At 34.2% G+C, this 25,209-nt stretch overlaps 1 protein-coding gene across 7 annotated transcripts in view; it reads right to left on the bottom strand.

Annotated features, from left to right (window-relative positions):
• Nucleotides 1–15,207: 15,207 nt before the first annotated feature.
• LOC136043712 (circadian locomoter output cycles protein kaput-like) overlaps nt 15,208–25,209 on the bottom strand; it is a 311,923-nt gene continuing 301,921 nt past the window's right edge. For 6 of the 7 annotated variants that reach the window (XM_065728606.1, XM_065728604.1, XM_065728609.1 and 3 more), the window contains one exon: nt 15,208–24,115. In XM_065728606.1, the coding sequence (XP_065584678.1) occupies nt 23,777–24,115 (339 nt within the window). In that variant the 3' untranslated portion in view covers nt 15,208–23,776. Of the gene's footprint in view, nt 24,116–25,032; nt 25,166–25,209 lie in introns of those variants that run through there. The other variant, XM_065728611.1, reaches the window with a different exon arrangement.

Below are 25,209 nucleotides of genomic sequence, written 5' to 3'. Positions count from 1 at the left end.
TTTAGTTTTGTTAATTTTTTTTTTTACTTGTGTCCTGGTCGTCATTTATACTCCCTGTGTCCCGGTGCTTTGTTGATTGCTAATCGAACATTCCTTTTGTCCTGGTCGCTTTCTCTTTGAGTGTCGTCATTTATTTTTTTCTTTTTTAGTTCTTTTAGTTTTTACCTTTTTTAGTTTTTTTTTAGTTTTTAGTTTTTTTAGTTTTTTACCTTTTTTTAGTTTTTTTAGTTTTTTAGCTTTTTTATTTTTTTTATTAGTTTTTAGTTTTTTTGTAGTTTTTGCCTTTTTTTTTAGTTTTTTGTCCTGGTCGCTTTCTCTTTGAGTGTCGTCATTTATTAGTTTTTTCCTTTTTTTTTTTAGTTTTTTATTGGTTTTTACCTTTATTTTAGCTTATTTTTCAGTTTTTTCCTTTTTTTTAGTTTTTTTTTATTTTTTATTTTTTTTAGTTTTTTACCTTTTTTTAGTTTTTTTAGTTTTTTTAGTTTTTTAGCTTTTTTACTTTTTTTTATTAGTTTTTAGTTTTTTTTTTGTAGTTTTTGCCTTTTTTTAGTTTTTTCAGTTTTTTTTTTAGTTTTTTATTGGTTTTTACCTTTATAGTTTTTTTAGTTTTTTAGCTTTTTTATTTTTTTTATTAGTTTTTAGTTTTTTTTGTAGTTTTTGCCTTTTTTTAGTTTTTTCAGTTTTGACGTCACCTAATCCAGTTTTTTCAGGTGACGTCACCTGACACATCCATCCACACATCCATCCACACATCCACAGACAGACAACTTATTTTTATATATATAGATATATATATATATATATATATATATATATATATATATATATATATATATATATATATATATATATATATATATATATATATATATATATATATATATATATATATATATATATATATATATATATATATATATATATATAATAGCTGTTGGGGTGGCGCTTCTCGCCACCCCAACACCTAGTTGGTGGGGGCGCTTCGCGCCCCCCCCAAGCCCCCCCGCGCGCTTAAGTCGTTACGCGCCATATTAGTTACGCGCCATTGTAGTTGTGTCCCTATGTCCCACCTGTGAATATAGATAGATATATATATACTAGCTGTTGGGGTGGCGCTTCGCGCCACCCCAACACCTAGTTGGTGGGGGCGCTTCGCGCCCCCCCCAAGCCCCCCCTCGCGCGTAAGTCGTTACGCGCCATAATAGTTACGCGCCATTGTAGTTGTGTCCCTATGTCCCACCTGTGAATATAGATAGATATATATATATATATATATATATAATATATATATATATATATATATATATATATATATATATATATATATATATATATATATATATATATATATATATATATATATATATATATATATATATATATATATATATATATATATATATATATATATATATGGTTTTAACTACGTAAAACTTGCGAATATACAACATTCTTTGCTGTCCCATTGTCTTTGCATATAAATAGATTGTCAGGTTTACCGACTCTTGAACATGCAACATATAATGGTCCATGGGAAAACAATCTGTATTCAGATCTATACCTCATGATTCTAATGATTGCCCTTGAGCTTTGTTGATGGTGATTGCTAATCGACCATTCCCTGTCCCGGTGTCCCGGTCGTCATTTATATCCCCCTGTTTCCCCCGGTGTCCCCGTTGTAGTTGTGTCCCTGTGTCCCGGTCGTCATTTATATTCCCTGTGTCCCGGTCGTCATTTGTATCCCGGTGTCCCGGTCTGTATATACATTCGTTTTTTAGTTTTGTTTTTCTCCTTTATTTTTTTCCTTTTTTTTTCTTTTTTAGTTTATTTAGATTTTTAGATTTTTTGGTTTTTTTATTAGTTTTTAGTTTTTTTTCTTTTTAGTTTTTTTGTAGTTTTTACCTTCTTTTTAGTTTTGTTAGTTTTTTTTTTACTTATGTCCTGGTCGTCATTTATACTCCCTGTGTCCCGGTGCTTTGTTGATTGATAATCGAACATTCCTTTTGTCTCGTCATTTATTTTTTTCTTTTTTAGTTCTTTTAGTTTTTACCTTTTTTAGTTTTTTTTAGTTTTTTAGATGAAAATTTTTTTTAGTTTTTTCCTTTTTTTCTTTTTAGTTTTTTATTGGTTTTTACCTTTATTTTAGCTTATTTTTCAGTTTTTTCCTTTTTTTTAGTTTTTTTTTATTTTTTATTTTTTTAGTTTTTTACCTTTTTTTAGTTTTTTTATTTTTTTAGTTTTTTAGCTTTTTACTTTTTTCTATTAGTTTTTAGTTTTTTTTGTAGTTTTTGCCTTTTTTTAGTTTTTTCAGTTTTTTTTTAGTTTTTTATTGGTTTTTACCTTTATTTTAGCTTATTTTTCAGTTTTTTTTTTAGTTTTTTTTAGTTTTTAGTTTTTTTAGTTTTTTACCTTTTTTTAGTTTTTTTAGTTTTTTTAGTTTTTTAGCTTTTTTGTTTTTTTTATTAGTTTTTAGTTTTTTTGTAGTTTTTGCCTTTTTTTAGTTTTTTTAGTTTTTTAGCTTTTTTATTAGTTTTTAGTTTTTTTTTTAGTTTTTGCCTTTTTTTAGTTTTTTTCTTTTTAGTTTATTTGTAGTTTTTACCTTCTTTTTAGTTTTGTTAGTTTTTTTTTTACTTATGTCCTGGTCGTCATTTATACTCCCTGTGTCCCGGTGCTTTGTTGATTGCTAATCGAACATTCCTTTTGTCCTGGTCGCTTTCTCTTTGAGTGTCGTCATTTATTTTTTTCTTTTTTAGTTCTTTTAGTTTTTACCTTTTTTAGTTTTTTTTAGTTTTTTAGATGAAATTTTTTTTTAGTTTTTTCCTTTTTAGTTTTTTTTTGGTTTTTACCTTTATTTTAGCTTATTTTTCAGTTTTTTCCTTTTTTTAGTTTTTTTTATTTGTTTTTACCTTTATTTTAGCTTATTTTTCAGTTTTTTCCTTTTTTTATTTTTTTTTTATTTTTTATTTTTTTTTAGTTTTTTACCTTTTTTTAGTTTTTTTAGTTTTTTTAGTTTTTTAGCTTTTTTACTTATTTTATTAGTTTTTAGTTTTTTTTTTGTAGTTTTTGCCTTTTTTTAGTTTTTTCAGTTTTTTTTTTTAGTTTTTTATTGGTTTTTACCTTTATTTTAGCTTATTTTTCAGTTTTTTCCTTTTTTTTAGTTTTTTTTAGTTTTTAGTTTTTTTAGTTTTTTACCTTTTTTTAGTTTTTTAGTTTTTTAGCTTTTTTATTTTCTTTATTAGTTTTTAGTTTTTTTTGTGGTTTTTGCCTTTTTTTAGTTTTTTTAGTTTTTTAGCTTTTTTATTAGTTTTTAGTTTTTTTTGTAGTTTTTGCCTTTTTTTAGTTTTTTTAGTTTTTTAGCTTTTTTATTTTTTTTTATTAGTTTTTAGTTTTTTTGTAGTTTTTGCCTTTTTTTAGTTTTTTCAGTTTTGACGTCACCTGATCCAGTTTTTTCAGGTGACGTCACCTGATCCACAGATCCACACACAGACAACTTATTTTTATATATATAGATAGAAGATATAATCTAGCGTAACGGACAGACAACTTATTTTTATATATCTATCTATCTATATAAAAATAAGTTGTCTGTCTGTGGATGTGTGGATGGATGTGTGGATGGATGTGTCAGGTGACGTCACCTGAAAAAACTGGATTAGGTGACGTCAAAACTGAAAAAACTAAAAAAAGGCAAAAACTACAAAAAAAAACTAAAAACTAATAAAAAAAATAAAAAAGCTAAAAAACTAAAAAAACTATAAAGGTAAAAACCAATAAAAAACTAAAAAAAAAACTGAAGAAACTAAAAAAAGGCAAAAACTACAAAAAAAAAACTAAAAACTAATAAAAAAAGTAAAAAAGCTAAAAAACTAAAAAAACTAAAAAAACTAAAAAAGGTAAAAAACTAAAAAAAATAAAAAATAAAAAAAAACTAAAAAAAAGGAAAAAACTGAAAAATAAGCTAAAATAAAGGTAAAAACCAATAAAAAACTAAAAAAAAAGGAAAAAACTAATAAATGACGACACTCAAAGAGAAAGCGACCAGGACAAAAGGAATTTTCGATTAGCAATCAACAAAGCACCGGGACACAGGGAGTATAAATGACGACCAGGACATAAGTAAAAAAAAAAAAACTATCTATATATATAAAAATAAGTTGTCTGTGGATCTGTGGATCGTGGATCAGGTGACGTCACCTGAAAAAACTGGATCAGGTGACGTCAAAACTGAAAAAACTAAAAAAAAGGCAAAAACTACAAAAAAAACTAAAAACTAATAAAAAAAATAAAAAAGCTAAAAAACTAAAAAAAACTAAAAAAAGGCAAAAACTACAAAAAAAACTAAAAACTAATAAAAAAGCTAAAAAACTAAAAAAACTAAAAAAAAGGCAAAAACTACAAAAAAACTAAAAACTAATAAAAAAATAAAAAAGCTAAAAAACTAAAAAAACTAAAAAAAGGTAAAAAACTAAAAAATAAATAACGACCGGGACACAGGGACACAACTACAACGGGGACACCGGGGGAAACAGGGGGATATAAATGACGACCGGGACAAAAAAACTAAAAAGAAATAAAAACTAAAAACTAATAAAAAAAACTAAAAAATCTAAAAATCTAAATAAGCTAAAAAAGAAAAAAAAAGGAAAAAAATAAAGGAGAAAAACAAAACTAAAAAACGAATGTATATACAGACCGGGACACCGGGATACAAATGATGACCGGGACCCGGGACACAGGGAATATAAATGACGACCGGGACACAGGGACACAACTACAACGGGGACACCGGGGGAAACAGGGGGATAACCTGACAATCTATTTATATGCAAAGACAATGGGACAGCCAAGAATGTTGTATATTCGCAAGTTTTACGTAGTTAAAACCATATATATATATATATATCTATATTCACAGGTGGGACATAGGGACACAACTACAATGGCGCGTAGCTATTATGGCGCGTAACGACTTACGCGCGCGGGGGGGCTTGGGGGGGGGCGCGAAGCGCCCCCACCAACTAGGTGTTGGGGTGGCGCGAAGCGCCACCCCAACAGCTAGTATATATATATATATATGTATATATATATATATATATATATATATATATATATATATATATATATATATATATATATATATATATATATATATATATATATATCTATATTCACAGGTGGGACATAGGGACACAACTACAATGGCGCGTAACTAATATGGCGCGTAACGACTTACGCGCGCGGGGGGGCTTGGGGGGGGCGCGAAGCGCCCCCACCAACTAGGTGTTGGGGTGGCGCGAAGCGCCACCCCAACAGCTAGTATATATATATAAATAAGTTGTCTGTGTGTGTGTGGGTCTGTCGGGTGACGTCATGTTTGTGAGTTGACTGACGTCATGTTTTCGACTGACGAAATTACAGACCGGGACATGGGGACACAAATGACGACCGGGACACCGGCACATCTTCTATATATATAAAAATAAGTTGTATGTCTGTCTGTCTGTGGATCAGGTGACGTCATGTTTCTTTGACGGCTGACGTCATGTTTTCGACTGACGAAATTACAGACTGGGACATCGGGACACAAATGACGGACACTCAAAGAGAAAGCGACCGGGACACAAGGAATGTTCGATTAGCAATCACCATCAACAAAGCACAGGGACACAAATGACGACCGGGACACAGGGAGTATAAATGACGACAAGGACATAAGTAAAAAAAACTAAAAAAACTAAAAAAAGGTAAAAACTACAAAAAAACTAAAAAAACAAAACTAAAAACTAATAAAAAAACTAAAAAAGCTAAAAAACTAAAAAACTAAAAAAGAAAAAAAAATAAAAAAGGAAAAAATGAAAAATAAAGGAGAAAAACAAAACTAAAAAAATAAAAATAAAAAAAACTAAAAAGAAAAAAGAAAAAAAAACTAAATAAAAGTAAAAACCAAAAAAGAAACTAAAAAGAAAAAAGGGGAAAAATACAAAAATTTATTTCATCATATACCATTTCAAAAACGAATGTATATACAGACCGGGACACCGGGATACAAATGACGACCGGGACACAGGGAATATAAATAACGACCGGGACACAGGGACACAACTACAACGGGGACGCCGGGGGGCACGGGGGAATATATAAATGACGACGGGGACACAGGGAATGTTCGATTAGCAATCACCATTTACAAAGCTCAAGGGCAATCATTAGAATCATGAGGTACAACTAAAAAAACTAAAAAAAGGTAAAAAACTAAAAAAAACACCAATTCAAAAACGAATGTATATACAGACCGGGACACCGGGACACAAATGACGACCGGGACACCGGTACACAAGGAATATAAATGACGACCGGGACACTCAAAGAGAAATCAGAGACTGGGACACCGGGACACAAATGACGACCGGGAAACAGGGAATATAAATGATGACCGGGACACAGGGACACAACTACAACGGGGACGCCGGGGGGCACAGGGGGATATATAAATGACGACGGTGACACAGGGAATGGTCCATTAGCAATCACCATCAACAAAGCTCAAGGGAAATCATTAGAATCATGAGGTATAGATCTGAATACGGATTGTTTTCCCATGGACCATTATATATTGCATGTTCAAGAGTCGGTAAACCTGACAATCTATTTATATGCACAGACAATGGGACAGCAAAGAATGTTGTATATTTGCAAGTTTTACGTAGTTGAAAACATGTGTATATATATCTATCTATATTCACAGGTGGGACATACGGACACAACTACAATGGCGCGTAACTAATATGGCGCGTAACGACTTACGCGCGCGGGGGGGATTGGGGGGGGGGGTGCGAAGCGCCCCCACCAACTAGGTGTTGGGGTGGCGCGAAGCGCCACCCCAACAGCTAGTAGGGAATATAAATGACGACCGGGACACTCAAAGAGAAAGCGACCGGGACACAAGGAATGTTCGATTAGCAATCACCATCAACAAAGCACCGGGACACAAATGACGACCGAGACACAGGGAGTATAAATGACGACCAGGACATAAGTAAAAAAAACTAAAAAAACATAAAAAAAGGTAAAAACTACAAAGAAACTAAAAAGAAAAAAAAAACTAAAAACTAATAAAAAAACTAAAAAAGCTAAAAAACTAAAAAAACCAAAAAAGAAAAAACCGGGACACCGGGATACAAATGACGACCGGGACACAGGGAATATAAATGACGACCGGGACACAGGGACACAACTACAACGGGGACGCAGGGGGGCACAGGGGGATATATAAATGACGACGGGTGCACAGGGAATGTTCGATTAGCAATCACCATCAACAAAGCTCAAGGGCAATCATTAGAATCATGAGGTATAACTAAAAAAACTAAAAAAAGGTAAAAAACTAAAAACTAAAAAAAAAGACCAATTCAAAAACGAATGTATATACAGACCGGGACACCGGGACACCGGGACACAAGGAATATAAATGACGCCTGGGTCACTCAAAGAGAAATCACATTATATATATATATATATATATATATATATATATATATATATATATATATATATATATATATATATATATATATATATATATATATATATATATATATATATATATATATATATATATATATATAAATATATATATATATATTGATCTATATTCACAGGTGGGACATAGGGACACAACTACAATGGCGCGTAACGACTTACGCGCGCGGGGGGGCTTGGGGGGGCGAAGCGCCCCAACCAACTAGGTGTTGGGGTGACGCGAAGCGCCACCCCAACAGCTAGTATATATATAGTTGTATGTTTGTGTGTTTGTACGCATATGACGTCATTACAAGTATATAAGGCTTTCTATATGACGTATTATAAGTATATAAGGGGGGTGATTCAAAGAGAAATTTCAGTATAAATCCTACAATGGCAGAAGAAACAGCCGAGGAAGCGGCTCAAAAAGTGAATTCAAAGAAAAATTTTAATATAAATCCTACAACGGCAGAAGAAACAGCCGAGGAAGCTGCTCAAAGAGTTAATGCCAAAAGGCTTGCTGCTAATAGAGAAAGTAAGAAAAGAAAGCGTGCTGAGGAATCACAAAAACAACGTAAAAACAGGCTCGCGTCTCAAAGAGAAAATGAAGACCAGGACACAGGGAATATAAATGACGACCGGGACCCTCAAAGAGAAACTACAGACCGGGACCCAAATGACGACCAGGACACTGGGACACAGGGAATATAAATGACGATCGGGACACAGGGACATACAACGGGGATGCCAGGGGGGCAAAGAGGGTATATATAATAGGGAAAATAAAACTTTTCTCCCAGGGATCCATCTAAGGTATATTCTTATCTAAAAACCATTAAACTATTTTGAAAAAAACACTATCTCAAAATTTTGAAATCTAAAAAGATTTTGTTTCGTTTGTTTCAAAATTGCAAATTCTTAAGGTAGTAATTGTCTTCAATGTAGCTGCATTGAAAAGTGAAAATAAATAAGAAAAGCTCATCAGTTGAATTTTTACAACAATTCTCATCTGTAATGATCAAACAATCAGAGTCTCTTGATTCCCTACGACAACTACCGCTTCAAAGGAAGACTAATCCTTCTTAAACTGTTTTGGTAATGGGCTAATTTTTACATGGTTTCTTTTTTTTTTAACCTGGTCCCAATTGCTACCACTAAATCATTTTTGTTTGTTTCCCTAAAAATCTCTTTGACACACTAACAATCCCTATAAATTTCGTGTGTCCAAGCCTATGTTTTGGAATATCCGGCCGAATTATTAATTTCTAATAAACTGTCAGCTAGCATATTAGTTATCAATCGGAAGGCGGAAAGAACTTTTACATGTCCAGAACTTAAGTATGAGTTTTTTTTTAATAAGAGGGAAAGCGCATATCCAAGATTACAGATAAAACAGGAAGCTTAGGAATTTTTCTTTCTGTCTTTCCTACAAATAATCTGAGGAAAACTATAAACCTCATCAATTTGTAGATTATTAGATGATATTCCTGAAATGACCGTCAGCTATTATACTTAATTATTGTCATTTTTTATAGATAGTACTTCATCAAATTTAATCTTATCCCACTAAGATTAGGGTTTGCTTGGAAAAAGTGTCTGTTTCAAGGCATATTGTGCTTGAAATATATGTTAAAATATAATGAGTTTCAGGAAGATCCTATGAAGGGGATTTGTTGCCATAGAGAATCATCCTCTCTCCCCCAATACGAATTTTTTTAGTTTTTGTGGCTAAAGTATTTAGAATCGACTGACTGGTCTTGCCATAAGTTGTAGAGCTTGGATAAGAGATTAAACAGACATATAAAAACAGATAAAACAGACAGATAAATAATGGCCGGCACCTACTTTCCCAGAAATCTTAGAAGTCCCTTTAGCTTCTCTCATATTATTTCTCACCGTGAATTTTGTTTTCGACTAAACAGAATAGAATCCTTTTTTTAAAGTTAAGGAAAGAGCAACTCCTAAAAATGTTATAGCATACCTGCTAGGAAAACACCAAAAATCGGAAGATAAATGTCATTTGATCAGTTTCGTAGCTTTGAGAGTTCCCCATGGTCGTAACCCCTCTGATCGAAAACCTTGCAGAGAGAGTTCTCTCTTTTATCGATCAAATTTCATAGTCATACAACAAATTCTCATTAGCTTTCAGTGATAACTAGTCCCCGTGGAGAATTCACAAATGGGCCCTTTATCTTTGACAAAGTACGCGACGTTGAGGTTTTCAAAATGATATTTGAAATTTGAATTCTCCTTACGGCTATTGTTATATTTAAGAAAATTCCAAAATCAACCATTTCATTGCTGAAAACTTTTGTAAGTACACTGGTCTACAGTGGTTTGGTAACTACACCCAAATTAATGTTTTTACAATCACATCGTATTGTTATTTAGATAGCAGCAAGTAAGAAGTCCCACCCTGTCTCACCTAGTAACGACCGAGCCTCAGCCCACAGTAGCCATAAATAAGAAAAAGGCGTTTAAAAATGGCTAGTGAAAAGAATTGTCATTTGTAGCTGATTCAGGAATGCTAATTATTGTCTCGATCTCGAAAAATACATTTAATATTTTCAGGGTATATGGCAAGAGTGAGTCAAGGATAAAACATTACAATTATGAGAACCTTGCTTCATTAAGACCCAGTGAAAAGTTTTGCCACATTTCATAGTTTTCTAGTCGAAAACAATCTCAAACTATCAGGGAAGTGAAATGTGATATTGTATCACACTTAACATCACTTCAAATGTCATTCAGGAAATAATTTTTGAAGCGGAATGATGAAGAGACCTGGATTTCGAATCCACTTGAGAAAACTTTTTTGAGAAAGCAACTAGCTTGTCAATCTCAGATAAAGTAGTATCAACCGATTCTTCTTTCATTCCGAGTTTAAAAGTGTAGATCTTACTGAATTCTGGGCACAAACAAAGAAAGAACATACGAGCATCGGTGGTAATGCCCTGAAATGTCTGTTGTATTTCCAAAGCTCAGAACTTGTTGAGAGGAAATTTTCATTTTATCCATTGATCAAGTACGAACACAGAAATAAACTTGATGCAGCTCCAGATTCAAGGCTTTACTTATTAACATTTAGTCTAGATTTTAAAAGCACAGATAGAAGGTCGAAGCCTAGATCTTATTGAAAAGTAATAATTTTGTTATTAATAAATGTAGGTAGTAAGTTTTCTGTTCGTAAATGATCCTGCCAATTAAAAAAAAATCATAAAAATGCAAAATGTTCTGTAAGTTTGAAATAATATTTGAAAATGCACCCAAGTTAGAGTGTTGTTTTCATTGTTATTTTAGTTAATCATTTTTATAAATGGAAATAAACTCAGGATTGCACAAAGCTCTTGTTATGAGCATGCTGTTTTTCTTGATATTGTAAAATCTTTTGACTGCGTTGACAATTTTATACTCATTGCCAAATTAAAAAATTGCAGTCTTAGAGGACCATTTTATGAATTACTATCCTCGTCTTTAAAAGAAAGAACTCAATATGTTTCTTCAGTCAGTAATGTTAAATTTGTAGTACCTCAAGGATCTGTTCTTGGTCCCCTGTTATTTCTAGTTTTTATAAATTATTTATGCAGAGCTTTTAATATGATTATGACTGGGATAAGCTTTAAATAATAAAAGCATGTCGTCAAGTTTCTAATAAATAGGCATAAAAATAATTGTCCCCATATAGCGAATCAATTAGTAAACGGGTAATCAATGATTAATTAGCTTTCAGAAAATGCTGAACACCTGAATGCATTCAGCCGAGTAATATCTCTTCGCGCCAGGACCTATTACAAGTGGAATGAATTGGTCAAGTTGAACAGTTAATACTAGCCATGATTAATTTTATTGCCGTAAGTCAAACTTTAATATCTTATTTTTCAAAATTTTCACAAGTATGGGGAAGACAAAGAGGAAAAAAATGGAAGAATCTCTAAGCTTGTCTGCTTCAACGGAAACAAGTCAAGGTGATAAATTTTCTATTGGTCTTTAACAGAAATTATTAATGTGATTTCGGACACATTTACAGGAAATACTGCCACTTTGGAAGCATTAAAATCTAATATCAACACAATTGAAAATAATGTAAAAAGATTGGAGGAAATTGTTTCTGAACCAAGCAAAGAAGTTGCACAGTTGAAACCTCGTGTTCAGAATGTTGAAATAGAGATGACAAGTGTCGAAAATTAAATTTCTGTGGTGGTGGAGGAAAATATTGCGCTTAAGTCCCAGATGGACAATATGTCGCTTACTCTGATGAAATTAGAAAGTAAATAAAACGATAAGTCTTTAGTGATGTGGAATGTGAAGTTCAAGATGAAATAAAAGCACAGGAGCTACTGTCTAAAGTTGTTACTGAAGGTCTTGATCAACCAGCCCCAAGCCCAAGTATGTTGGTGGATTTCTGGGGAAATGTGAATTTCTTGAAATTTGAATTGCTATCAAAGTTGATCAGGAATGAGATTTTGATGGACACTAAGAAACTGAAAACAAAGAATTTGGAGCATTTAAAAAAAATATTTTTGACAGTAAACGCACCGAAGCTCATTCGTGACGTTCGCAATAAATTGCTTAATGTGAAATTTAAATTGCGCGATTTTGGGATTGAATCCTGGTTGTCCAAAGGTCTACCTCCCTGCCTAATTATCAACAGGAAGATTGTTCAAATAAACGACTAACAATCAGCGAAGCATTCAGTTTAATTACTAATCTTGAAAATAAACATGACGGTGAAATCGCAAATATGATCTCAAAAAAATAATTATGCATATATGTTAATAGATCAGTTTGTTTGATAGTGCTCTGTTTATATTTTTTAATAGTTTATTTGATAGTTTATTTGATAATGTTTATTTGATAATGAGTTTTAATTTCTGTTTCACTTACCACGAATGCCATTTATATAACCTTTATTTATTAGATAGCTACAACAAAATAATAACTCTAACAAAAACAATAGATCTCTATGTGTCAACTATTTTTTTTTTTCATTTTGATTTGACCTCTCATTTTAATTCTGCTTGTTTGAAGTTGTACTTATTAAATGGTCATTTCTTATTATTTTTTGCTTTAATGTCACTTTTAATGTTACTTAATTTAATTTAACGTACTTTTCCTTGACAATCCTGGTTTTGGAAAACATCTCTAAAAACTAATAAATACTAAAGCTTACCTAAACCTTAAATATCCTGCTGGACAGATGATGACTTGTAATAAGCGATTAAAAAAAAAATTAACTGAAAGTAAGGAGCGACAATAAAACATAAAATGAACATAAATTATTCCGTATATGAAAGAGGCTGTCCCCTCCAATATCAAAGATTTTTTGAATTATGGGTGCTAGAATAGGTTTGAAAGTTAATATTAAGAAAACTAAGTCACTAAGGCTAGGAATAAGTGAAGACGAAAAGGTGACGTTGGGCAACGAAAAGATTGATCAGGTGGGCACTTTCACTTATCTTGGCAGTATCAAACAGTTCGTGGTAACGAACTGTAGCAAGGAGCGACCCGGCTCAATAGTAAACAAAACTCAAAAAACGGAATTTTTATACTAATAGATACATCGAAAGAATTTAATTTTTATGCTGATTTTAAATGTATAAGGTTCATCAAATTTTGTTTTACTCTTCAAAAGTAACGGGTCTGAGAAAATTTTTCTTATTTTGGACAATAGTGGTAAATATCCCCTAAAAGTCATATATTCTTAAAGAAAATGACAGCATCATATTCAGCGTATTAGAGAACACTACTGTAGAAGTTTCAAGCTCCTATTTACAAAAATGTGGAACTTTATATTTTTGCCAGGAGCAAGGAACAGCATTAAAAGTTAAAAAGAAACAGAGATAATTACGCATACGAGGGGTTCATCCCCTCCTAAATACCTTGCTCTTTAAACTAAAGTATTTTTAGTAGTTTTAACTATTTATTCTACGGCCTTGTGATTGAGGGGTGATTCTTAAAGAATTGAAAAAAATTAAACTTTTATTGTAAAGGGTGATGCATTAACAGGAGGGGGGAAACATCCTCGTATACATAATAAAAATATAAAATACAGAAGGTCGTTACGGAAGTTAATTCGTAAGTTACGTATATTTTTTACTAATATAAGCGCTCGTTAAAAGTTGAAAAATCGAGTCGCCTTTCTCAGTAACCGAAAAATTGGAAGGCAACTAGGCCTCCTCCCCCACCCCTTTTTCTCAAAATCGTCCGATCAAAACTTAGAGAAAGCTATTTAGCCAAAAAATAATTAATGCACAAATTTCGTTTTAATTATTCATGCGGGGAGAGCCTAAATCAAACATACATTAATTCAAAAACGTTCAGAAATTAATTGAAAAACAAGTTTGTTTTAACTGAAAGTAAGGAGCGACATTAAAACTTAAAACGAACAGACATTACTTCGTGTATGAAAGGGGCTGTTCCCTCCTCAACGCCCCGCTCTTTACGCTAAAGTTTTTTAACGTTTGAAAAAGTAGAGCTGAGAGAAGAGTCAACACTTTTAGCTGTTCATTTTAAGTTTTAATGTCGCTCCTTACTTTCAGTTAAAAAATCTTGTTTTTTTTTAAATTTAATTATTAGTAAAGACGGTAGGAGCAGTGAAGATGTTAAAAGTAGAATAGCCAAGGTTCAGGGTGTTTTTTGGAAGAATAGGAAGAATAGGAAAGTTGGAAAGAATAGGAAAGTTTGGAAGAATAGGAAAATAAGTCTGCAAACCAAGATTAGAATATTAGAAGCTACAGCGATGACAGTGGTCAAGTATGGCTTTGAAGCATGGGCGCTCCAAAAGCAGATGAAAATTTACTAGTTATTTTCCAGAGAAATTTCCTACGGATTGTTTTCTGTACCCAGCTGACTAACCATATTTCAAACAGTAGGTTGCACGAAAAATGTGGTTCAATCCCGCTTTCTAGGGCTATAATGAAAGAAAGGTTGAAGGCCACGTTCTGCAGATGAAGGATGACAGATTGCCAAAGATTGTCCTTTTTGGCAATTCGTTTGGGGCTAAACGGAAAGCAGGTCGTCCTCGTCTGAGGTGGGATGATGTCATAAATAAAGTTTTAACGGAAATGGGAACTTCATGGGAGTATGTAAAGAGTGAGGCCTTGAATAAGTTGGGCTAGAGGACGAGCCTGCGTAGCTGTGAGGGCCTCAGGCGGCTTGGTGCTGTCGTGAGTTATTAGTAGTAGTAATAGTAATGCACCCATATTCTTTATTTTCGTACCTCTAAGCATCCGTTTTATGTTTTTTTAAATTACGTTTCACAGTTCTAATATGCCCAAAATTTGGCTGTGAGATAAACATGTTCAGAAAGTTATGTTTTCATATTGAAAGTATACTAACGTATAGCGTTTTTTAGACATATTCACTTGACTCAGTATTTCATTTTGTTTCTGCATTAAGCATTGCCAGATTTGAGAGTATATATTTCTATGGAAAATAGGGTAAATTAAATTTTTTGTCTTATCTTAATTGTTCCTTTCCCCTTCAATAAGTCTTGGCGCTTGATTGCTTGATTGCCCCTGTAAAAAAAAAAAAAAAAAAAAAAAAAAAAAAAAAAAAAAAAAAAAAAAAAAAAACACAAACAAATTTTTTGAAAAAATGTTGTCTTTGCCTTATTACAGCGTCATATATGCACATTTTCTCATCAGAGGTAATGTACGACTTAAGATATGAAAATAACCAAACTCATTTAAGAAAAAATGACTTTTATTTAATAACAATGCTTAATAAACAGCATAATAAAATATTTGCACTTGACTTGAACTTCTTTGAAATGAGCATTTTCGCAAGATCATAGCACTAGCTGATATTTAGCACTAAATTTTGATTTAGTGGAATATAAATCACTAGCAAGCACAAGCTTTTTAACATAAACACCAAAATACAAAACATTAAAAAGGGAGGTAAAAACTTGTAAAATCTTACACGGCACTATAAAGTATTCAAAAAACTGTGTTGTATGTGAGCAAAAACTCAGATCATTCTGTTTAATCGTTTAGTCCAAATGTTCCTAAAGAATATTTTTCCAAAAAGCTTTGAAACTACATGACAACCTCCCTTAAGATGATTTCTTTTTTAGATGTTAAACTTTACCTCACGAAAAAAATCATAATTTGATCATTAATTTCGTAAAGTAGCATCTTTCCTTCACTAGTCAATCTTAGTGAAAGCACAAATTACAATCGAAGTACTCGAGAACTTACAAGGAAAATTATAAACTTAAATATTTCGGTAATCACAGCAAGTACTTAGAAAGCATAAAACACGAGACTTTTCAACTGCAATGCATATTTCTTATACATCGCACATTTTAAAAAGCCATCAGCAATATATAGGCCACACTCCAGAGGCGCCATTTGGGGGGGCAGGGGTGGGCAAATGCCCACCCCAGATTTTTCAGGGGGCCCAAGCCTCCACCAAAAAGGGCCCTTTGCCTGCCCTACTAATCCATTATGTCCAACATAATCCATTCTGTCCAATTGATTTGAAATTACTGCACGCCTATTAACCATTAACCTATTAGCCAAAGAGCGTAATTACCTGACGACCCTTGGGGTCGAAAAATAATCCTTGACAAACAAGGGAAATTTCGTCGAGACGTGCAATCTTGTCGCAGAGTACTCTCCTACGCTCTTCAACAAGCTACAGAGACGGTACGGTCGCTACACATCCCATGAATACCAGAACGATCTTATTTTGGTGATTGGTTCCAGGCTTCAGCGCACGATAGTGCAAGAATTAAAAAGTGCCAAACACTTTGCCGTTCTGGTCGACGAAGCGAAAGACAACTTGAAGAAAGAGCAGCTCGCCATTCTACTTAGGTACTTCAACGAAGGAAAAGTAAAAGAAAGACCGATCGGATGCTATCACATGAAGAGCCTGGATGCTGAAAGTCTAGCAAATTTCATTTATGACACAGTGACAAGAATTGGACTCGAGTGGAACTACTGTGTCGCACAGTGCTACGACAGAGCAAGCGTAACGAGTGGACCATTCTTCGGTGTTCAAGCTTGTTTGAGAGTAAAATCGCCACAGGCAATCTACACTCATTGCCATACACATAAGCTAAATTTGGTCATTGCGAGCTGCGTTGAATCTGTCGGCACTGTTGGTTCTTTTTTCTCACTGGTCCAGACTCTATACATATTCATTTCCAACAACAACACTCGGCATCAGTTGTTTTTTGAGGCCTAGAAAGCTGCCGAACTGCCAGTTCAGGAGCTGGAAAGAAGTGCTAAGAAGCGAATTCACCGACCTGCGTTCAGACGCTTCATTCGTATCGCTTTTCGAGAAGGCTAAAGAGTTTGCGACAGAACTCGAAATCGAAGTACCTGCTGTGAATGAACCCGTGACTAGACCCTCCTCTGTTGGTCAGAAAGGACCACCTCGAAGAACTCAAAAGATCACCAAGCATCTGAAACAATCCAGTAAGCCGAATTTGACAGAAGGTTCACAGATAACTTGCCAGGGCTGAGCACACTTGAAGCCTTGGATCCAAGCTCGATCAAGTTTATGGACACAGAGTTGCTCAAGAGTTTCTCTGCTCTTTACGGCGAACTGGATATCGACGACATTCTTCTCGAATCTCAAGCTAATATTGCCAAGCGTTTCTTGCTCGATAAGGAGAAAAAAAAGCTGGAAAACTTCCTAGACATTGTCGACCATCTTCATTACCAGTGGCTTACTCAGAAGTACTTCGTATTGCTGCCACACTTCCTGTGGCAAAAGCGAGCAATGAGCGTTTGTTTTCTAGCCTAAAAATAGTGAAAAACTGCCTGCAGTCTACAACAGGAGATGATTGTCTCAGTCACCTCCTTTTGATATTTACAGAGAAGGATTTAGTAAAAAATTTGGACTATGACCAGGTTGTTGACGATTTTGCAAAGATGAAACCTCAACGGTTCCCCTTGTTACCTTGAGTGTTGTAGTATTTTTTTTCTCTTGTTATGTTTTTCCTTTTTGTAGATATATTTGATCTGAAAGATTTCTGCTGAAGGAAAACCGAGATTTAGGTTACAACTCTTAGTATAACAATGGGGATTACTTTCACCAACGTGTTGTTTACTTAAATCAGAAAGTTTCTGGCTGAGGAAGGCCAGCCTGTATTCTGGTTGAATTTTCCACTTTAAGTTTAATCAATTAACCTCGTTGATTGTAATCTTCGTTGTTATGATTAATCTTAGAGGTCAGTGTGGCTGAGTTCCATATTCGTTTACAGTACATTTCCAAGCAACACACGGGTGCTGGACCCGCATGTTTTCTTACGCGACACGAATTGAATCGGAGGGGGGGGGGCAGATGGAGATCATGCCCACCCCAAGATTTGACCCAAATGGCGCCTCTGCCACACTCCTTTAAGTAAATATTGAAATCCTTTCAAAAGCTTTATCAATATTTAATCTAGAATAATGAAATTAGATTAAGATCAATACAAGAAGCTACAGCACTATCTCAAAGAAAAGAATGCTTCATGGTTCTTCTAGTAACCAAGGTTGCAATCCTGTTTTATAGTGTTATTAAACAAAAAAAAACAGTTTTTTTAAATTGAAATTAAAGAGCAACATCAAAACTTAAAACGAACGAAATGGTTACGCTTATGAAAGGGCTGCCCCTCCTCAATAACTTACTCTTTATGCTAGAGTTTTTTTTTAGAACATTTAAAAGCTTAGCAATCTAATCAAACTGCCCTTATGTTTTAAGATTCGCTATTAAAGGGTTGGGACAAAAAGTCAAACTGTTCCCGAAATATCCTCCTCGGTGGAAAGGCTTTCCTGCAAATACCCCGGCCCCAAGTAGAAAGTTTCTCCCACAGAAAATTCCCTCTGGAGAATTTATTTCGTGGAAAAATCCCCCACAGAGAAAAGCAAAGTGTGAAAGACAAAGGGCCCATTAGCAAATTCTCCATGGGGCCTATTTATTATTGAAAACTAATGAGAATTAGTTGTATGACTATGAAATTTGATTGATAAAAGAAGATAATTTTCTCTGCAAGGTTTTCAATCAAAGGGAGTGGCAACACGAGGAACTCTCAAAGCTACGAAATTGATCAAATGGCATTTTTTTGCTGATTTTTCGTATTTTCTTAGCAGGTTTGCTATAACATTTTCATGAGCTGCTCTTTCGTTAACTTTAAAAAAATAAGTCTATTCCTTTGAATCGAAAACAAAATTCACGCTAAGACATAATACGAGAGAAGCTAAAGGTATTTCTAAGATTAATGGGAAAGTATGTGCTATAAGTTCTCTGTCGTTTGTTCAGATCTCTTACCTAAGCTCTAAAAGCTATGGCAAGACCCGTCAGTTAATTCCAGATAGTTTAGCCACACAAACTAAAATTTGTATAATGAAGAAAATAAGATGATTCTCTAAGGCACCAAATCCCCTTAAAAGGATCTTCCTGAAAATGACCATACTTTTGCATATATTTCAAGCCCGATGTACCTTGAAACAGACACTTTTTCCAAGCAACTTCTAGTCATAGTGGGGTAAGATTAAGCCTTTTGAAGTATTATCTTTAAAAATAGCAATAGCCAAGCATAGTAGCTGACGATAATTTCTGGACTATAGTAAAATAATGTAGCAATTGAAGGTTTCATAGTTTTCCTCAGTTGATGTGTAGAAAACGCAGAAAGAAAAAGTCCTAAACTTTCTATTTTATCTGAAATCTTGGATATGACGGTTTCCCTCTTGTTAGAAAAAAAATCATAATTAAGTTCTGGACACGTAAGGCCTTCTAATTTTCAGCCTTCCAACTGTTAGCTAACAATGTTAGTTGACAGTTTATAAGAAATTTAATAGTTCGGCCGGAAATTTCAAAACACAGGCTTGGACACACGACATTTAGAGATTAATAGTGGGCGAAAGAAATCCTTAGGGCATCAAACAAAATGGAGACCAGGTTAAAAAATAGAAACCAGGTAAAAATTAACTCATGACCCCATACAGATTAAGAAGAGGTAGGTTTCGTTTTAAGCTGTAGTTTCTTAGGGAATCAAGAGACTCTGATTGTTTGATCTTTACAGACGGGAAGGGTAGTCAAATTTAATTTATGAGTTTTTCTTATTTACTTCCTCTTTTCAATGAGGCAACACAAGATAGCCTCGGATTGACTTCTTCTTTGATGACGACTAACGCACGCCCCTGGACAGGATTTTTGAAAACGACCGAGTAATTTCGTATTGGATACTGGAATGTTAGAACAGTTAATCAAGAAACACAGCCAGGAAAACTCAACAGTGTTATGAAGACCCTTGATAAATTCCGTATTGACATTGCTGGACTTTCTGAGACCAGACTTACCGGTTTTGGTACTTTGAATAGTGAAACATACCATATTTTGTATTCTGGACTTGAAACTAGAAAAGAGGCAGGCGTTGGAATGGCATTAAGTAGTCGGGCCAAAAAATGCTTTATGGACTGGGAACCTTTTAATGAGTAGATCATTCGTGCTCGCTTTGCCACTTTTCAGGCAAAATTGACAGTTATTGTTGTGTATGCCCCAACCAATGATACCGTTGATCAGACCAAAGATGATTTTTATTGTGTTTTGTCAAATGTTGTTGCTAAAGCGCATCGGCAAGATATTGTGACTTTGTGTGGGGACTTTAACGCTAAAGTTGGAAGTGATGCCTCTTATGCCCCAGCTATCCTTGGTAAGCATGGACTGGGGGAAATCATTGATAATGAAGTACGTTTAATTGACTTCTGTGCGACTCATGAACGTATCGTCGTCACATCATGGTTCCCTCATAAACAAATACACAAATATACTTAGAACTCGCCTGATGGTGTAACAAGAAATGAATTAGACCATATTTTAATTGCCAAGCACAGGCGACGTTGTTTAGAGGATGTTAGGACCTTTCGAGGTGCCGACTGCTATTCCGACCATCAACTTGTTGTTGCTAAGTTTAAGCTGAAACTAAAAACTGTCATAAAGCCTCAGCGGTCAGTCAAAACATTTAATGTGAGAAAACTGCAGGACCCGTATGTATTACAAAAGTATACATCTACTTTGTCAAATAAATTTTCCATGCTAAGAGACGAGTTGTCAATTGATAACCAATGGGAAAAGATCGTCGAGTCCCTGAAAAAAGCGGCACAAGAAAATGTGGGATATAACAGGAAGAAGAAAGAGCAGTGTATATATGAAAGTACCTGGGATATCATTGATCAAAGGGCAGAAGTCAAAATTCTCGTAGCATAATCGTCTCAATAGACAAGTCAAAACATGGACTAGGAATGATAAGAGGGTGTTTTTCGAAACTATGGATGATCAGGCTGAAGTAACCGCCAGGCGAGGAGATAGTCGCACTGTGTACTCTATAACGAAGGAGCTTGCGGGTATTTCGAAGGCTTCTTCAACCCAAGTTGAAGACAAAGAAGGCATCTTATTAACGCAGACGGATGACATAAACCGACGCTTGATGGAACATTTCATCGAGGTATTAAATCAGGTGCCTCCCACAACTTCTTTAAATATCCCTGAAGAAACACTGTTCGATCTTCGAATATATTCCGGACCTCTCTTGCTGAGTGAAGTAAAAGAGGCTCTAATGACTTTGAAAAACAAAAAGGCAGCCGGTAACGATGGCGTACCCCCAGAACTGTTGAAATATGGTAGAAGTGCCCTAGCAATGCCTATATTTGAACTTTTGTCACGTGTTTGGGATGATGAAAAAAATCCCGAGTGAATGGTCAAAGGCAGTAATTGTCAAACTCTTCAAAAAAGGACAAAAGACTAAATGTGATAATTGGAGAGGCATCGCTTTACAGTTTATCAGTTGGCAGCAAGGTTTGGTGCCAAATTATTCTCAATAGAATTCAAAGTAAAGTGTAGAAAGTCTAAGAGATGAACAATATGGATTCCGCCAAAACAGATCGTGTTGTGACCTAATATTTTGCCTGAGAGTCCTGCTCGAAGAATCTAATGAATGGCAGGTTCAACTACTCAAAGTATTTATAGACTTTCTCACGGCCTTCGACTCGATACACCGCGAGACCATGTGGAAAATTTTAATGCATTACGGGATCCCAATTAAAATTGTGAATATAATTAAAGCGCTATACGTCGATATTATGTGCGCAGTACAAACCGAGGGTGGCCTTTTGGACTGGTTGACCGTTCAGTCGGGTGTAAGTCAGGGCAGCATTCTACCGCCACTGTTATTTGCCATAGTCATAGATTTTGTTCTTTGTTGATGTAGCTTCAGTGGGGGTCTACAATTAAACCCACTAAGAGCCCTTCATGATGGTGTTTTTTCGGACGATATTGCACTCTTCGCTCACGAATCAGAAGCTATGCAACACAATATAAATGAACTTGGGCGTGTGGCAAATGTTGTTGGACTCTCCGTAAACGCTAGAAGACTAAATCAATGTCAAATGCGGTCATTTCTGACTTAGCTGAGGGACTTTTGTTCAAGAATGAGGAAACTGAAGTAGTGAGAGAGTTGAAATATATCGGCAGCATTCTTACGCAAGATGCCAATCCTGAAAGAGAAATTTTGTGCCGAATAGTATTGGCTGGCTCGGCCTTCAATTGTCTTAGAAATTTTTGGAGAAATAATAAATATTTCCAGAAGCTAAAACTCAGAATTTATAATAGCAATGTCCTCTCCGTCCTTACACATGGCTGTGAAACTTGGAGCATAACTGCGCAACTAGGAAAACGACTACAGGCGTTCGATAATAACTGCCTAAGATCTATTTTGAATATACATTGGGTGGAAAGAATAAGAAATGATGAGATTTATACCATGACAATTCATACCCCATCCTTGATGCCATTAGAAAGCGACGATGGATGTATTGGGGGCACATGGTGTGAATGGGTGGTGGAAGGCTACCTCATGACATATGGTGTCGGATACCCCCTGGCCTCCGCAAGTCAGGGAGACCCAAAATGATCATTGGCAGAATGTTGGAGAAGGAGGCGAAGCAGGAGAGGTCTTCGATGGAGGAGCTCTGGTTGAGGGCTGAGAACAGGTCGTCATGGCAAACCACTGTTGCTGCCTTACGCGCCCTCAGGCGTGGGAAGACCTAAGTCTAAGTAAGTATCTAAATAGTGGTTTTTGTAGAATAAACGACAATTTTTTGTCTCTAATTACAGGTTAAAGTGGTCCTTAAGGCAGCGACACAAAATTGTGAATACTTAAGTTTTCGACGAATAATCGAAACTTTTTTTTTCTCCAATTTGTTTGGTAAATATTGTCTCCAATTTGTTCAAAAGTTTTGTTAAGAATTATTAGCAGTCTTGAAGTCCTGTTAAAGTTGTAAGCATAGAACATACAAATCTAAATGAACTCTGGGCACAAACAAAGAAAGAACATACAAGTATCGGTGGTAAAGCCCTGAAGTGTCTATTATCTTTCTATAGCTCAGTACTAGTTGAGAGGACGTTTTCATCTTATGCATTGACGAAATACGAACATAAAAATGAACTTGATGTAGGTCCAGATCCAAGGCTCTACTTTTCAACATTTACTCTGGATTTTAAAAAGCTCAGCTAGAAGATCCAAGCTCAGATCTCACTGAGAAGTAATCATTTTGCTGTTAATAAATGTACCTAGTAAGTTTTCTCTTCATAAATGATCATAAGAATAAAAAAAATTAAAATTCAAAATGGTCTTAATTTGAAATAACGTTTGAAAATGTACCCAAGTTAGAGTGCTGTTTTCATTGTCTTTTTTCTTTAAATTTTTGTACGGAGTACTCCACAATAGAAATCTTTTTCAAGGGGTTTGAAAAAACCCTTGGAACCAATGTCTTAAAGAATTAAAACATACGACGAAAAATTGAAAATTAATGCACCAAAAATTTAGAAAAGCATGTGCTTAGGCCTAAGGAAACAAATTTGTTTACAGATTATAAGGTTTCACTAAAATTACAGCTTTAATGAATCTTTTTACAAGTCTTATCACTCTCGTTGGAATTACCAATTCTAGTTCTTCTTCGTCTTATTACCCATATCGGGCATAATTTTCCTCTTAACATTGTGACAGGCATCAAATAATTGTCCCTTAAATTATCAAAGGACGAGCATTCAATGCTTACGAGATTTTTCACTAATAGATGCAAATGAAAGCTTAAACTATGACAGGTTTGAAATAAAAGGAAACAGCCCTATTTCAATTGAAGAATCAAATTTTTTCAGTATGTTTATTCACTTATTCATTCATTCACTATTCACTCGTTGATTTATTCACTTTAACAGTACTCTGCACAACCATAAAATGATCAAATAAAATACGGCACAATTAATAGTAAGTGTAGTTCATAGTTTGATTATTCCAATGAAAGTTTCCAAACCCAGTCCATTCATCATTTACTAAATTCTGAAATTTTTGTCCATAAGAATTTTCATTTATATGTTTTCCTGCAACTTCATGATCATTTGTGTTAAAACATTGTGATTGATCAGGGTCTGAGATACTTATCCAAGTCTTGGGTGGATTATAAGGTAGGTTTATGAGATTTGGCTGATACGTTGGAGAGGGTACACGCTGTACAATAGGACTCTGGTTTGAAAGTCTATATAAAGTTCCATAAATTTTCTTCTTAGCATCCTCTTCAGTGGATGAAATCTCTGGATTCTCCTGCAAAATAAATGATCACTGATAACCGTTCAATAAAGCAAAATAAATATCGTAACTATTTTTTCTTTGCTCAGGTATACCTAAGAAGTCAAAGATGGATAATAGATTTGGGTACTTACCTGTTATAGCCATCGCACTCAAGTGCTAGATCTGACAGAACTGGTTTCTTTCAGCTTAGCGTGAGAGAGTGTATATACACTACAATGTAGGTACATTTTAATTAAACATTTTAGTTGGTATTTATGTTAGGTTAGAGACCATGTAATATAATGTATTCTGAGGGGCCTGATTTCCATAATTTTCTGTTTTAGTTTCCATAATTTTTTCACTAAATTATTTCATTTTCATCATACTTAAGTATATTCAATTAGGATTAACCTAACTTCACTTATTGAGGATTGTGGCTTTAACAGACAAGAACGGTCGTTTAGTTGTTTGACATATGCAATGGAAAATAATTCTTGTGGCGTCCAAAGTCAAAGATTATTTTTCAAATGATATTATCCCATGATTTTTGTGGAATCCTCATAATACTTGTATTCTATACAGGCTGAATTAGATTATGCATAGTCGTTTCCCTATTTTATTTGACAAGTAATTCCTAATAATCTAAGCCATACATATGTTATTCTTGTTGAAAAATTTAATGTTGTGATGTTTTTTTCAAAATTTATAATTAAAGGTTTGTTATCTTGACGGTATTATTGTGACACAACTTATTTCAAACTCAGCTGAACTTTATTATGGCAGATTTATTTATGATTTCAGATGCATTATTATAGGTATATCGTCTCTGATCGGTTTTTATGTGAAAGTGTTAGTTTTACGTTAAAGAAAGGAAAAATTCTGAATCAATAAAGTCACACAAGCTAATTACTAACGTAGGCTATAGTCTGATAGGCTTTTTGAGTATTTATAAGTATTATATCCGATTATTGAAAAATTTATTAATCAAAATTCTTAACAACAAGTGAAATCACTTTTTTGCATGGGTACCATTGATGTGTCCTCTTATTTTTCATTTTTTCGTTCTCCGCATCCAGCAGGGCACTAGAACAATATAGAGAGGTCTTTAAAGGCTCAATTTAAGAGGG

This window comes from Artemia franciscana, unplaced genomic scaffold (genome assembly GCF_032884065.1).
Source record: "Artemia franciscana unplaced genomic scaffold, ASM3288406v1 Scaffold_867, whole genome shotgun sequence".
Taxonomy (NCBI): Eukaryota; Metazoa; Arthropoda; class Branchiopoda; order Anostraca; family Artemiidae; genus Artemia; species Artemia franciscana.
The sequence above is the reverse complement of the archived record's forward strand: the minus strand, read 5'-3'. Positions and strand labels throughout refer to the sequence as shown.